Source organism: Manis javanica, chromosome 6 (genome assembly GCF_040802235.1).
Source record: "Manis javanica isolate MJ-LG chromosome 6, MJ_LKY, whole genome shotgun sequence".
Taxonomy (NCBI): domain Eukaryota; kingdom Metazoa; phylum Chordata; class Mammalia; order Pholidota; family Manidae; genus Manis; species Manis javanica.
In genome coordinates this window covers 75710560-75727884 of record NC_133161.1, presented here as the reverse complement: position 1 = coordinate 75727884, position 17325 = coordinate 75710560, and the positions used below count along the sequence as shown (strand labels likewise).

At 31.4% G+C, this 17325-nt stretch overlaps 2 protein-coding genes across 7 annotated transcripts in view; one reads left to right on the top strand and one right to left on the bottom strand.

The window, feature by feature from the left end:
* RUNDC3B (RUN domain containing 3B) overlaps nucleotides 1–17325 on the top strand; it is a 180677-nt gene that overhangs the window by 45348 nt on the left and 118004 nt on the right. For 3 of the 6 annotated variants that reach the window (XM_036990695.2, XM_036990694.2, XM_036990698.2), the window contains exons 3-4: nucleotides 7756–7806; nucleotides 12831–12964. In XM_036990695.2, the coding sequence (XP_036846590.1) occupies nucleotides 7756–7806; nucleotides 12831–12964 (185 nt within the window). Of the gene's footprint in view, nucleotides 1–7755; nucleotides 7883–12830; nucleotides 12965–17325 lie in introns of those variants that run through there. The other 3 variants (XM_036990696.2, XM_036990699.2, XM_073238892.1) reach the window with 2 other exon arrangements.
* ABCB1 (ATP binding cassette subfamily B member 1) overlaps nucleotides 1–17325 on the bottom strand; it is a 232398-nt gene that overhangs the window by 193068 nt on the left and 22005 nt on the right. The gene's annotated exons all lie outside the window — the stretch shown is intronic.

The window sequence follows — 17325 nt, the reverse complement described above, 5'->3', positions numbered from 1 at the left end:
ATTCTTTAACATGTCATCTGAAACTTTGGTTATGGACTAGTAGGCCAGACAGTTTAAGAAAAATGTGAAATTTAGTAGTAAAGTGGTCAAAAACAATCTTGTAAAACTTTAGCTAATATGGGGGTGTAATACAGTAGTGAATTTAATAAATGTTATATGGAGAATAATTAAAATGAAAAAGCTTCTATCAGAGAGGATTACAGACTATCACTTAGTAATAAACCACTTATTAAAGAAAAAATATCAAGTATAATGAGACTACAAGTTTCCTATTAATTTAATTATTCTTACTAACCTTGGCCTTGCCGAGTCAATTCAGAGTTTGCCTTGTTTCTGAACATTGTTTTCCAGTTATACCTACCTAGATTGAATCCTTTCCTTGTTTTTAAATTGTTGTACTCTACCCTCTTTGGTCTTTTGATTTTTCTTGACTGTACCAGTCACGTTCCTGCCATAGTGCACTATTGAGCTATTGTAATGGCTGTTCCCTCTGTACAGAAAATGCTTCTCCTAGATGCTTGAATGGTTCATTCACCCATCTGCTTAAAAAGTGCTCATTGAGGCTTCAACCCTTCCACCATTTAAAAATTATAGTTCATCCCCTCTCCTTTCATCCCCAACACGCTTGACCTCTTTTTTGGGTTCTTTTCTTACATTATTTTCTAACATATTATATGATTTACTTACTATGGTTATTATTTATTGCCTTTCTTTACCTTCACTAAAATGTAAGCTTCACGAGGGCAAAGATCTTTGTTTTGTTCTCTGATACATCCCACATCTCTTGAACAGTGTCTGGGATATGGTAGGCACTCTAGTAGGCACTCAGTGAATATTTGTTGGAAAATAGAATCCTGGATACAGAAGTGATTATCTCTGGGTTTTTTTCCTAATAACATCTGGATTTAGACTCTTAGAACAAGTTGGAATGATGTGAATTGACATTTGAGAATTTCTCCAAAATTCATTTGAACTGTTATGATACCTAAGCATTGCTCAGGAACACTGGCTTGAACCTCAAAGCTCTTCCTGACTTAGATGGTAAATAGTTACCTCCCCATGAGGCCACCTTTTGAAGCACAGTATAAACACTGTTAGAAACAATGGATAAGATAAACCTGTCCATTTGGCTTTTGAATTTTCTCTGTTCATTTTTGAAGGTTTTCCAACTTTTGAGTCTTGGTTTGCATACAAAATGAGGCTGGAATTGTTTCTGTAGTAACATATGAACACAACTTATCCAGTAAAAACCCATATACTCGAGCCAAAACATGATTCAGGAGATAAGAAAGTGGCCCTGAAGGTTACCAGAGTTTGATTTTTAGACAATGAACAAGGCCACTCTCAGAAACATCCTTTTAAGTTGTGTACTTGAACTTTAGGAAAGCTTCAGCAGATTTTGCATCTCAGAAAATCATAATATTCAAGTAATTCTTGAAACATACAGGGTTATGTAGTCCATCGTCAGTTTGGTTCAGTGTCTTAAATTGCATAGGGAATGAAATTAATATCTATATAATATACTAAATTTAAGGTTTGGTAGTAAATAAGTAACTGTAAATTCTAAAAACAGAAAGTCTTAGTCTCTAAAGGTAGTATGGTGAAAAAGATTAGTAACTAGGAAAATTTAAGTATCACTCAAATTTCCATGTTCTTTATGTATCTTTTTCAAAGATTTACTCTTTATTTACTCTTAAGCTTGTAGATGTCATCATTTCTTGTTTTTCTGATGCTTTCTAAAATGTCTCTTTAAGATTTTACCCTGTAACAGCCATGTAGACTACTTGACTTTGCATTCCTGTTAATGGTCTACTATGTTTTAAAAAAAAGGGGGTCGGGGGAAGAAAGAAAGAAAACAATAAAGCTCTATCATTATTCCTTTAACCTCTTCCTGTGTATATACTTTTGTCCTCTTAGGCCACCAATCATTTTTTGCCTTGTGTCTTCCCCTACTCTTACAAAAGCAACAAGAGTTTCAAATATAAAACTAGACAGATTATTAGTAAAAACTTCCAGAAATCCCAGATATAATTGCTGCTGGCAACTTTGTATATCTATCACATATATTGTGTATGTATATGCATTTCAACTTTGTATATCAGTCACATATATTATATATGTATATGCATATATGTATATATTATATTTTCTCTGTTATGATCTATATGTCTTTAGTATATTGTAGACATCTTTTCATGGCCATGCTATATTTTCTATTCAATTTTTTTTTTTTAGTATTTTAAAACTTGAGACTAAATTCACATAAGATCAAATTCACTTTTTTAATCATTTTTAAGTGTAAAATTGTTTTTTAGTATATTTATGTTGTGCAAATATCACTACCATCTAGTTCCAGAACACTTTTGTCACCGTAAAAAGAAATTAAATACCCATTTAGTAGTCACTTCTTTTTTCACCTTCATGACAGCCACTAATTTAGTTTTGTTTCTTATAGATTTACTTATTCTGGACATTTCATGTAAATGAAATTATAAAATAAGTGGCCTTCTATGTTTGGCTTCTTAGCATTATGTTTTTAGGATTCATCCACATTGCAGCATATCGTAGTATCAGTATTTCATTTCCTTTTAAGGCTGAATAATATTCCATGAAATGGGTATACCATATTTTGTGTATCCACTAATCATTTTATGGATATTTAGATCATTTCTACTTTTTTCTCTTATTTATAAATAATGCTGCTGTGAACATTCATGTACAAGTTTTTTAACATATATATGTTCTCTATTCTCTTGAGTGTATTTCCATTTCACTTTTAACAAGTACATAATATATCATTATATGAATGAATCATAATTAATTTCTTATTTAGTATTTCTCATTTTCCTCTTCTTAAAGATATTGTTATATATCACTGAGCACTGATCTTTATGTAGTTTTCTAATCTCTTTAAAACTATTTCCTATTAATAATAGCTAATAATTCTTAGATTGTAATTACTGATATCAAAGTATACACATTTTGATGTATGTACTATTATGTTAATATGTTGCTATGTTGTCTACCAGAAAGGTTATATGAATAATAATTTTTGTAATTATTTTTCTCATATCCTCCCTGTACTATTATTATTTTAATTGTTGATTTGATAGGGGAAAATATCTCTACCTTCTATTAATATGAAATATATATAATAATTTTAATTTGTACTAGTTTGCAAATGAGCTGAATGTATTTTCATGTTAATTAATTCTTTTCTCCAATTTTCTGATTATGACCTTTGCCTATTTTGTGAAGTGAGTTTTCTTAATTACCCTAGAATAGAAGGAACTATTTACAACATGTATTAGTTTTATATAGCTCATTTTGATCAATAATGACCTTCTTTACCCCTTGATAGTTCTCTTCTTACGTGATTAGTATTGGTAGTTTGTTATTTCATTTTATACGTATCATTTTTCATTTGAGAGTTTATTTCTGTTTTGAAACATCTAAAATAATTTATGTCTTAGTTTTCATGTTTTATATAGTTTTGAATGTCTGAAATTCTAAAACACACAATCCCCACATATTTGGTTGCTTCTTTCTGTTTGGAGTTATATCATTGTAATACTCTTAATTACTGTATTTGCTGTGGGCATTTCTGGGTAAAGAGCAAGAAAAATGTCTCAAGTATTTGTACTTATTAGGTGATAAGGACAAAATGATCTTTATGGTTTACAACCAAACCAGAATTTTCAAGGCGTCATTTTAACACCCAAATTTATTTACTAATTTACAGAATGAGAGATTTATTAATGGTTTTGAACTTTTATTTTTGAATAATTTTTTGAGTTTATTTTACATGAACTTCATTTTCAAAACCCCTTCAAATCGAAGGATTCCAAATTTAGATTGGCTTCTGAGGGAGAGTATTGCATTGAAGAAAATATGAAAAGACTTAAATAGTATCTACTATTGATAAAATTTTTGCCTAAGATATTCTTGAATGTCTTTTTTTAGTATATGAGTGAGTTAAAGAAATTGATGATTTTACTAGGTAACCCAAATTACTGGATTTAGCAGAATTTGATAGTCTCTGATAGAGACAATGCTTGTGTTTTCCATTATTTGTAGTCCTGTGGTTTTCTGCCAGAAAAATAATGGCACATGTCCAGCTTGACCTTCAGATTTTTGCAAATTAGCATAGAGCAACTTAGAGTACTTGTGATTATCATCATAATTTGTTTATTTTCAGTAATGGACAGTTGATATTGTCAAATTTTTTTTGTTACATAAATTCAACAATTTTGATCACATCTAATGCTTAAATTTGCTCATTTAAAGTAAGTAAATATTTCTAATTTTATAGAACAGGGAAATGATTGCACAGTTAAAGGACTTTAGTTCATTTTTAGTTTAAATTCTAGTTAATAATTGTCAACTTAAAAAGAGGGCATCATAATAATTTCAATTCCTATATTTTTCTGATTTTCTTATTTCAAGGAGTTGCTCATTCATAATTTGATATTTTTATTTTGTTAACATTGTTCCTACACATCTTTCCTTTCAGTCAGTTTGATTTTTAAAATGTAGACCATTTGCACATTTTTGGTACTCAGCTTTTAAAAACTGTTGAATCAATAAATAAATACTGTTGTTTCTAATGTACATACCATCTACTTATAAATAGCATTTTAAAGCAATCTTTTAAAAGTTTAAGATGTCATACGTAATATTACATGTTAATTTCAGAACCTTAAGAAATAAAAAATGATCACATGGAAAAGAAAACAATACTGTTTCATTTTTAGCTGAATTGAGTGCATATTGTAATAATAGATATTGCCTCACTGAATGATTTTTCTCTTATATGTAAATACATGGTTGAAGAATCAAAATTTCAAATAAGAACTTGCATTAATATTATCAGTGACAGAGTCTTATCTATTCTTGTATTCTATGTGGTGTTGCCAACTTAAAAAGAAAACTTGTAAAAATTCTGAATTACTATCTGATCATTAACAGTCAGTTTTGTTAATGGCAACAATTTACAGATCAATACATCTGGGGGTTTTTTTAGAGTCCATTTAAATATAAAGTCATCTACGTTTAACTTTAGTAGGAAAATATATATACACACTGAAAGAGAAAAATAGAATAAATAATAGTAAAGGCAAAATGTTACCTTGTATATAGTTAACATTTGTCAAATTATAACTGAAAATGTAGCTGTCATCAAAGAAATTGAAATGAATAGAAAGCTAAAGTTGGAGCAAGAACTAACATGAAAAAAATGAAAGAATAAATATCATATTTATGAATTAGAATTATATTGTCTTATCCCCAAGGCAAATTCATTTATTTAATAAGCAGTAATCAGTAATCTTTTCTGTATCGGGGCCAGTTTCCACATTAATAAAAATACAATGTTGCATTTATTCTCAGTTATTTGTTTTTGATAGTTATATACTTTTTGGGTCAGAAAATACTGTATCTTTAGTATGAATAAGCATTCTTTTATTGCAATATCCATCTCTGAGTAGATTGTTTTTTGGCTGAAGTTTCAGAAATTAACGAAATAACACCCTAATACAATTATATATGATATGATTATAATGGTGCATTTGAATGAGTCTTGGTCTTGAACAAAACACTTTGTGTTTATTCAGTTTATTTGGTCTTGTCTCAACTGTTTTTTAAGTTACTGGTAAAGTGCTGTTTCATTTTCTCTTAACATTCAATTTTATAACAAAAAGTTTTATTTCAATTGCAAATGAGAGCCTTTTCTACAAACACAACTTCTTGGACCACTTAGAAATAATGTGAGCTTTGTCATTCATTTACTTATTTTTTGCTACCAACTATGCTAAGAATTTAAACTTTATATGAAAAATATTTACCCCAGTCCCACTACATATTTATTATCCCTTTTTTTTTTCTTGTTTCTGAGGCTGTTGGTGAGAACTCATAACCAGCAAGGAAAACCAACTGACCTATCCTCCATCTGTCAGATACTGTCTCTTGAGTAGAGGAGCAGAGCATGAGGCTACAGAGAACAGAGATGTGCTGGGTCTAGGCAGGCTCTCTCTGGGCCTGTCCTTTCCCTTCTGTAAAATGAGAGAGGTGTTAAAATTTAATTACAAATACTTTGGAATCTAGTGCATTTTCATTTGGTCTGGATGCTTCTAATTGTTTATAACTGATCTAGAGTGAGATAAGTCATGATTAAAGCAATTAATGCCTACAGATAAATGAAAATGTTCTAAGTTTAAAAATTTTTTATATGATGTTTCACAGCCAGAATAAAAATAATACATGTGATAAGGACATAAAGCTAACATACTAATAGCATAAAAATAAACCCTAATCTACACATTGATTTTTATAATAGATTTAGTAATTGTTTCCCACTTTATGCCAGGGATTGGTAAGTCATGACATAAATCTGGTCTTGATATATCTTATTTGATACATTTTTTTGAAGTAGAATTCCTTTAAGATTTTCACAGAAATTGTTTTTACTTTGATAACTGTTTGATGATGAAAATGACTACAAATAAAATATCTAATTGTTTTCAGGGTAGAGATAAGTAAATTGGTATTCTTAATATTTGCAATGAAAAGCATTCTCTTCTGATTTATGTTTCAGGGCTGAGGAATTTTCATTTTTGCTTGTTGTAGCTCTAGCAAGCATCTTCTTTTCTGACATGGGCTACAACTAGGGTACCAAATTATAGATCCTTTTGGATATGTGTTTCCAAATTTAATATTTAAAATATTACAATTGGAGATGGATAGAGAGAGAATGGTGGACAAATAGATGTAACCAATAGCATGAGCTGCATGTATCTCCTTCCTTTCCTTTTCATACAAATATCACTATGTTTGGTTGGTTGGTTCTGTTTGGTTTCGTAAAGGGTGTAAGAATTTGGAAAGGTATGGGACGGTGTCCTAGTTGAGGTTTCAGTATTTGCTTATGAGAAAAGAAAAGATCATTTGTTAGGAAAGTCATTTTAGAAATTTGTCTTTGGAGTTTTCCTGTATAATTATACTAGGAATTTCTAAACAACGTAGCAAGAATTTATAGTGGTTTTCAGGATGGTGATTGTTAAACAATAATTGGAAGCTGCAGAAAATAAAACAGTATTTACGTAAAATAGGCATTTAGTCAATGTTTGTTAAACAGAAGGACATTTTACTTGATATCTAAGTGCTTCATCATAATTCAGAAAAGAAAACCCTCCAAACTTTAGCTCTTCCTAGGCCAAGTAAGGGAACTGTTCTTCAAAGCACATTTGTTTATAACTTTTAGAAAAGTTAACAGCAAAAAAGTATATTTAATTTTAAATTTAAAAGCTTTATAAGCCATATAGTTTAAACAAGTAAATAATTTTCTTAATCATTCTCATGTAAATTCTGAGGTGCAAAGCTAGCAAATTCTGAGGTCTAAAGCTTGCATAAAGAGTTGAGCTTTCTGTCATTTTGCATTGTCATCATCACTTTATTGTATTTGTGGAGTGACGAGGTTAGGTGAAGGTAAACAGGAAACAACTGCTTCTCACTTATCTCTGTGGCTTGAAGACACCCTAGCCTCTTTAATACAACAGGCTACCAGGGACCAGCTTGATTTATGTGCTTAGTATAGCTCGCGTTCATCTTAATTCAATTCATTTTATTTATTAGATAAAAGTCACGTCTACTGCGTCAAGATTATGTGTAGCCGTCTTACTTGGGCTGTTCAGTTTGGAGGTGTAAACTTGATGGCAGGTTTCTTAAATATCTGTGTGTTGTTGTTGTTTATTTTTTTTAAAGAGATTTCCCAAAGTTGCAGATGGCTGGCTCATCTCCAAATACCTCTTCAAGGTACTATGCTGGTGATGCCTCCCGCCACTGAGCTGCGCGGGAGCATGGAATTGACTTACTGGGGAGGGCTGTATCAGTTAAGTGATCTTTTTTAGTACATTGCATGGGTTTTACAAAGCTTTCTGTTTTTATTTTTGTTATTCCAGAGGGTACAAGACTGCTAATGCTAATTTTTAGATTAAAATCTTGTTGTACACAATATAATCCATTTACTCTCCTTCCTCTCCCATGTGATTCCCTCTTTTCTATTAAGTTTCATAGTTTTAATCACTATCTTATTAATCATACATATATGTAATTTAATTTATTGTTATAATTAATGATACAAGAATTATTGGTTATTGTCTCAGTTTTGTAAGTGCTGTGTGATAATATCTGTGTTATATGCAAACTGGGGGTTAAGGAAGCAGTGTGAATTTTCCAGAGTTGCTCAGAAAAACACACACGAGCTGTATCAACAATAACTGCTTTGTCATTCTTGAACCATTAGTGGGAATATATTCCTTAGTGCCATGTCTCTTAGGTAGACTATATGCCTTTATTCACAACTTTTTAGTTCCTACTGTAAGCAAAACACTGCTAGGCCCCTGTACTTATGACCTAGCCTTTTGTTACACTTTTTAATTAGAAATATATGCATTATCATCATTTTTAAAAATCATAGACAAAAGATAGAAAGTAGAAAATAAATGTCTTCTCCTTTCCTCAGTCCTTGTTCCCACAAGTAATCATTTTAAACAGTTTCTTTTGTTTCATGTTCCCTACGTATATGAAATAAATTACGCTTGCTTGATTTCTTCAGAACTGAACATTTATGCATAGCTCTCTGTATGGACTTCAGCCTTTGGTGCTCTAATTCAATCTGCCAGTATTCTAAGCGTGATGTTAAAAACACTGGTGGAAGAAAACAGAACCTTTGTACTCTGCTTGGAAAGGTGATAAAATCACCAGCATAAAAAAGCTTATTAAGTCAAATTCAATTTTCAGATTTTGGTGAACCTGGTTATTTTAATTTTTTTTATTTTGGAAGATCAGGTATTAACTAATTTTTATGTTATAGATAAATATTTTAGATATTTGTAATTAATTTCTTGCCACTGAGCAAGTCATTAGTTTTCACTAGCAAAGGATAAAAATTACGTTTTATAGATTAGTAACTGTGATTCATAGTTACTAAAGATTTACTTGAGGCATCCTATAAGTAACATACAGAGCTAGCAATATGTAAGTACAATTGAGCATCTAATCTAGACTCTTTAAGCTCCAGCTTAAAATGTAATTAAAGTTGTTTTTAATGTGTTTAAATTTTTTTCATTTTTTAGAACATGATATAAGATTTCATTTAGAAAATTAATCAAGGTCATAATTTTACCTTCAAAGCTAGGTGGTCTAATAAATATGAATCTCTACTGATAATAGTACTTTTTTATTTTTAAAGGAAAAGATACTGACCTCTTACAGGCAATGGGAATTTTCTCTCATAAAAGTATAGTGGAAAATATTAAACTGACTTTTATAAATCAGTAGTATGAAATTTAGGATTTCATAAAGTTTAGGGAGTAAAGTTAAAAATTAAATATCTTAGTTTTAATATATTGACAACAATATGTCCACAAACAACAAATTTCTTTTAAGTATCTGAAAACTTTTGCAGTGATGTCAGAGTGGTTTATTAAAATTTGATGGAACTATCTATCTTTTATTGATTTTCAAGGTAAATAGCTCCAAGGTGATAGTGTTTGATAGGTCATCTAGGTGATGTGTTGTAACTAACTGAATATCAGTTTGTGAGACAAGTTTTTTATTTACTCCTTACTTAGTTGAGCAGTAATCCAAAGGCTGGAGAAAGGAAGTTACAGATTCATTTATTTTATATAATCAGATGTGTCATTAGTCACTACTTAGTAAAAAAACACTTTAGAAAATTTAGTTCCTGTTCTTAGAAACTTACTGTGTGATGCAAATAGATGTCTAATTTAAATAGTACAGAAGAGTAATTTTAGAATAAGAGTGGACCCTACAGACTATAGGCTGTTTTTAGGTGCTACAAAGGCAGTTTGGTGGGAAGGACATCACAGAGCTGATTAGTAACAGATCATCTTTTAGTTTAACAAACTTCTCATCACTTATTTCTGTGTCTGAAATGAATTAGAGTTGGATTGACAGGATGGAAATAAGTTTTGAAAGGTTAACTTTGTCATTGGTCTACTAAGAACACATATAATTGAAAGCATAATATATACCTATTCTAGTCAAGAGCTTTAGAAAGAAAATTCTGTGACAGCATATATTTCTTCTCTAAAATAAAGTTTCTTCAGTTATAGACTAATTAGTTCCTTGCTATGTGATTTCTTTTGTGGTTATTTTTAAAGGAAGTGAGAATACCTTGGGAGTGATTACTTATTACTTCAGTAGTTACTTTTAAAGGCATGATCAGCTTATAGTTTTGTTTTTTAATTTTCCAGTTGAATAGTGGTTACAGACTAATAGTCCAAGTATATCGTTTACTGGCAGTTAATCTGTGTTTAAGTAAAAGTCATGTCCAAATAATAACAAATAGCAAATTGAACAATTCCATAATTTTTAATTAAATTCAACTCTTTTCATAGATACCAAAATTATTAATTATGTAAATAGAATTTTAGGATATAGAGACAATTTACATGAGAATTTGGAGGTCTTAAGAAGGGCATCCACTTTCTTTTAATCAAAACAGATCCTTCTCAGTGTGAAAAATTCAGTGTCTTGAATTAAGAACATCACTGTGGAAATGATGCCTGTGGAAGAGGAGGAAAGGCAGAATCAAGCCAAGTCATCCTCACATCTAGTTTGCTGAGTAGATAAAAGCATTGTGAAGATACCACTGGTTTATTTAAGGCCCTGAAAGCCATGATGATATGTCATTCTGTTAATCACTTAGTTTCTCATTATTTGGGTAATGAGTATCTGGGAAATCTTGTCATTATCTCATGATATCTATAAAAGTCTTGTAGATACCATATCTTCTTAAAAGCAGGAGTCCTAAGGATTTAGTGCCCATTGCTTCTCTGTTTAACCTAAGAGTAGATTTTTAGTTTCTGTATGTTTCCTCTCCTCCAAAATTGGGGCTTTGTTATATTCTTTTGGTTTTTTTCAATAGCTCTATTTTAAAACTTCTCATAAATTACTGGCCTTAGCATGTCAGGTTTCATGAGAAGATTTAAAATAAAGTCAAACAGAAACCATGTGATGTTCCTTTTCTTTAAAATCTCTGTCAGTGTTTAGTGCCCCATTTTTTGAGGGAAGTCAGGGAGCTGTGCCTCTCATTTTTAAAGTATGGAATGATCCCAATTAATAGAAGCCAAGGAAAATTAGTTGAGACTAGAAATGCCTTGGGGAGGTAAATGTGGAATAGTTGATATCAGAAAAGTTTGGTTTAGGGAGTAAATTTTAAGGATTTTTCTAGATTTTAAGCTAGTAGTGACAAAAACTTAATTTTGTATCTCATTCCCACTTTGTAGTGCAGAGGGTACTTGGGTCTCTTAATTATTTGTATGACAATTATAATAACATTAGTAATAACTGTTAACACCTGTACTAGGCTGTGTACTAATTGCTGCATATACATTATCTCATCTAATCCTTTCAACAGTATTATCAAGTAGGTACTACCATTATTGTCAATTTATAGCAGAAACCCAGACTTAGAGTGAAATTCAGTCACTTGATCAAGATCACATAGCTAGAAAGTAATCTAATTCAGGTCCACCTGACTCAGAAGCTGATATTCTTAGCCACTAGGCATCCTGCCTCATCTCCAAATGACTAACAAATTGGTGACATGAAAATTTCCCCAAAGACAAACTGTACTGTGATACTGTACTAAGAACTTTTTTAACTCAGAGAGGGGGCAAAGGAAAGTCATGGGGAGAAATTGAGAGGAAGAAGGGAGATTGTAAATATTCCTATAGATTTCTACATGTAGGTAGTAAGATTTGATTTTTAAAGATACATGGAGTATAGATATTAGAGTAAGGATTTGTAGATGCTTTTGTATTTTTATATATAAAGGTAAATATATTTATTTGCCCAGAATATTTGAGATTTGTATTATAGCATGTAAACATCCTAATTCCAAATTGTTAATTGAAACATTATTTTCATATGAAAAGATACTAGATTTAAAAAATTTTATATGCATTGCAGTTAAGATCTGTTTTTTGCCAATTTCCCAATTGATTTGTTTAACAAATATTGAATACCTGCTGTGAGTCAAGCATGGTGTCAAATGTTGGAGATTGATTTAAAGACAAATAAGACACAATTCCCTACCTTAGTGATCTTATCACCTAATATGTGAGACAATCAAGTAAACATAAGGTACACTCAAAAGAACAGTTGCTTATGAACATACACATACTTACCGAAATCTGAAAAATTAGAATGGTTAATGCCTGAAAGGCTTTTCATGGATAGTGACTACAAGAGAGCAGATGAACTTATAGATGAGAATGGTTGGGTAGAAAATTATGAATGATCAGTGGGTGTAAGATTTTACTTGATCATGTTTACTTATAGGATAGACTACACATTGTTTCATTCCTTTGATTTACCCTATGATGAGGAGAAAAAAGGGTTATGTTATTTTTTCTTTTTAAAGAAGAGAAAGCTTTAGAATGTAACTTGACATTGAATTCAATGCTTAATTAGAACTACAGGGAGAGTTTTCTGTGTGCTAAGACTGCTTGAATAATAGGATATTAAACTACAAGAAACTCTTTTCTGTTCTGTCCTTTTATTAATTTTATTTGTTTGATTTTATTGTTGAGAAAACTTTGATCCAGGTCCATTAAAAAAATTGTCTAATGTAATACTACTAGTTAGAGGTAGAACAGGAGGGGATTTAAGGCTTTTTGACAGAGATCAGTGCCCTTTCTACTATAGCACACTATGCTGCCTTTATTTTTCAGTATTTTATTGTTCTTATATTTTGAATTTGCTAGTCTAGTTTTCTTTTATTTTGTATTAAAATTTGTCTCCTGAAGGTCAAGTAACCTGGTTTGGTTATGAAAGTCCTCGTAGCTTCTGGGACTATATCAGAGTGGCTTGCCGGAAAGTTTCACAGAATTGTATCTGCAGCATTGAAAATATGGAAAATATCAGTTCCTCTAGAGCTAAGGTAAGACATGATAATAATATGCAATGTATATAATCTAATCCTCAACTGTTTTGACCCAAGTAGAAGACTTTGAGCTTTTTGCTGTATAAAATATTTTTTTCTTTGTTGAGGTTAAGTACTTGACTAAATTTAACATCTTTCAGAGGCTTGTTTCCATTTTTTTAATAACTGCATGTAGTTATTTTAGAATGCCCTTGTTTTCACTGTTGCCTTATGAATAGCAGGAATGTATGAAACCAGTCACTATGAATTTCCTTTTTGAGAAGCACAGTAAAGTATTTCCTATTCTATGAAGTTTCTACATTTCTTGAATTGTCTAAATCAGTGGCTCTCAGTGTCTTATAAAATCCTGAGAATCCTTAATGTCAAAACTATTTTCATATAGTACCAAGATGTTATTTTCCATTTGTATTTTTGAGTGCCATCTTTTTAATAACCTGAGTGATAAAATTAGAAGTACACATAAAGCATTTCTGCAGCATATTGAAATAGTATCTCAAGGAACAGTACTCATCAATTAGTTATAAGCTGAATTAGACACTGTCATACTTTTGTAATACTATTTTGAATTAGAAAAACATACATAGTTTTTTAGACTTAATCATTTGGTAGATATTTCTTGGATAAAAATGAAGTGAGCTTGTCATTTCAAGGAAAACAGCTGACAGTATTTGCTGACAATGGTAACATTAAAAATTAGAATTTTGGCAAACTTATATTCACTATCCTAAGCTTAATAGCTTACCAGCACTTACAGACTTTTCTGGTAACATTGATGTTGCTATTAACAAATGTATCTTTTAATTGTTTGATGAAATGTGTCAATATTTGGTAGACCTTCTTAACTCATATTTTCCAAGTGACCAGTGCATGGAATTATAAAATCATGAGCGGGTAAAAGATCCATTCCAAGTACAAGACAGACCAGTGGATTTAATGTAATACAGTATGAAAAGTTCATTGATATGTTTATAGATTCCGTGTTGCGTCTAACTGTTAAGAGATGATCACTTACTGGTTTTGATGTAGAATCTAAGGAAGATATTCACAATTATCTTAGAGGCTATTAAAAAATTCCTTTTTCTAACTATGTATCTTGTTGAAGCTAGATTTTCTTCATATGTTTCAACCAAAGCAATACATTATAAACACTTAATGAAGAAATGGATATCTAATTCTCCTTTATTAAGCCATATATAAAAGAGATTTGAAAAAATGTAGAACAAAGCCACTTTTCTTACTTACATTTTTGTTTAGGAAAAGATAGTTATTATTTTATTAAAATATTTATGTTAACATAAAACAGGTTTTTTTAATTACCTATATTTTAAAACTTTCTGATTTCGATTTGTAAGAAAGTGAATATTGATAGATATAACCTAAATAAAAGCTCTTTGAGTCCTCAATAATTTTTTTAAATTACGATATCATTGATATATACTCTTATGAAGGTTTCACATGAAAAACATTGTGGTTACTACATTCACCCATGTTATCAAGTCCTCCCATACCCCACTGAAGTCACTGTCCATCCATGTAGTAAAATACCACAGAGTCACTACTTGTCTTCTCTGTGCTACACTGTCTTCCCGGTGACCCCATACACACCATGGGTACTAATCATAATACCCCTCAATCCCCTTCTCCCTCCCTCCCCACTGGCCCTCCCACACCCCTCCCCTTTGGTAACTGCTAGTCCCTTCTTGGAGTCTGTGAGTCTGCTGCTGTTTTGCTACTTCAGTTTTGCTTTGTTGTTATACTCCACAAATGAGGAAAATCATTTGGTACCTGTCTTTCTCTCCCTGGCTTATTTCACTGAGCATAATACCTTCCAGCTCCATCTATGTTGTTGCAAATGGTACGATTTGTTTTCTTCTTATGGTTGAATAGTATTCCATTGTGTATTTGTACCACCCCTTCTTTATCCATTCATCTACTGATGAACACTTAGGTTGCTTCCATATCTTGGCTGTTGTAAATAGTGCTGCAGTAAACAAAGGGATGCATATGTCTTTTTGAATCTGGGAACTTGTTTTCTTTGGGTAAATTCCTAGAGGTGGAATTCCTGAGTCAAATGGTGTTTCTATTTTTAGGTTTTTTGAGGAACTGTCATATTTCTTTCCACAATGATTGAAGTAACTTACATTCCCACCAGCAGTGTAGGAGGGTTCCCCTGGAGTCCTCAATAATTTTTAAGATCATTAAAAAGTCTGAGCTGCTATTACAAGGAATTTAGGAGTTTTATTTATTTAGTTTTTGGATTGTCATAGTAACTTCCCTTATTCTTTTTGACACTTAAGAGTTGCAGAATGAAGAATAAGTAGAAAATAAAGATTGAAAACAGGTATGCAGTTTTTTAAGATCAAGATATAATTCAATCCATGATTTCACAATTATAAACTTATAAATTACATGTCTGTATAATAAATAAAAATATAAAAATCATCTTTCAAAATTGTTATTTCTAAGTTTATTATTCCTGTATCCATTTTTATATTTAGGGTTTTTTTTTCTTTTGGAAAATTTCTGGCTAGCAAAATTGACAAATATATATTGAAATTAAAGATTTCATAAAATATGAACTGGACATCAAAGTTTTAAAAACAATATTTCTAATTAAGTTCAGTGAAATAATCAGAAACATAAACATTTGAAATTTATTATATGTAAGTGTATTTTTAGACAAAGCTGATATCTGTAATTTTTGTCACCTTTTGAAGACTGGAGCTTTGGAGTTCACACTCTAAAGCTGCCCCTCCCTCCTTCACTGCCTCCTACCATTCTCCAGCAGAGGGGCTGTCTGAGTGACAGTGAGCTCTCTGCTTCAGTATCTTCTAACTCTTTTAGATTGACTCAGTTTTCTTCTCTGCCTCACATACTTTTTAAGCCAATAAAAGTCTTCATTTTTAAGTCAAATATGAGCTAGATTTTTTTAAATTACATTTTTTTCTTATGGATGTTTAAATCTTGATTTTTATTGTATGTTAACAGCTTTCTTTTTAGTCACAAGTATTGTCTTAGTAGTCCTTTGGCCTACATTTTCTCAAAAGTACTGAATTTTTAAATTTACTTTCAAATTCACTGGCTATAGTCTTTAAAAATGTACAGTTTGAATTCTCCTTTGCATCTTAGTGAATTTGTATCTTTTTGTCTCGTGTTTTCTTTATAGTTTAAGAGTAATTTCTTGGTCTGTAGGTTAAGATTAAAAGATTAGCTGTAATTTGAATGAATCAAGTCTGTACGATAGAAACTACCTCCCAAAATAGAAAAGGTAATTGAGAAGTTAACTAATATAAATATAGTATTTGGACTAAAGAAACCCAAACCCTAATGACCCAGGACTAGGCCCTGCACAGCAATATGCTGCCCAGCAGAGTTAATATTTATTCTATTAAAAAAAAAAAAAAACAGTGTTGAATATCGCAAAATACCAAAGAACAATCATGTTCCAGTCCTACATTTGTATCTTTGTTTTGGTCAGGCCTCAAATGGATTCCACATAGTGAGAAAAAGAGATCTGTGATTTGCCTGGTTATGCTGGGAAAAGTCAGTTAGCGAAGGTGATTACCTCTATCTTTATTACGGTGGGAAGACCAAATACTTAGTCTACTCTGTTAAATCACACCTGCCAAGTGCAGGGTTGCAGGATTAAATACTCAGATGGGAGATTTATTGAGCCTTTGAGCTCCTGCCTGGAGTAACTACTAGCATATGTGGCATTCTCATCGAACCTTGATACTATGAAAACATAGAATGGAAGCACCAAATTTGCCTCCTAAACAGTGTGCAGTTCAGTACACGTGGGACCAAAACAGTTAGATCTTCATCTTTTATTTCTATAGAGAAAGCCAGATTCAGTCTGATTACACTTTGAGGGTTATATGGACAACATTTTAAGCAGTGGAAGACAAGATGCACTGTGGAGCAATGACTAATTCAGTATAGAAACATTCTTTAAATTTACTCAAGTTGCTAGAGTCAGGTTTACTTGTGTCCTAGTGCCACTGTTGTAGAAGCTTGCCACCATGGGAGGTCTGATAACCTAGTCACTGTATGCTAAGGTCTATGAAGTGCTAACAGTTCTCTTTCTTTGTTTATTAGTCTGTGACGAATTGTGCCAATTTTTCAGGGCCTAAACATAGCGTAATAATAGAATAGAATATTCAAATTGAAGGTCATGATGTAATCTTTCCATCTCAGGTGTATTTGCAGCTAGTCTTTCTACAATGTGCAGGTGTTCTGGGATATGAGATTTCCATACATCGACTGACTTAGGTTTCAGACTAGAATTAGCTCTCTTAGGAAAATACCTTCATCTCAACAGGCACTTATTTCACTCTTTTCTGAACTCACCCATCATC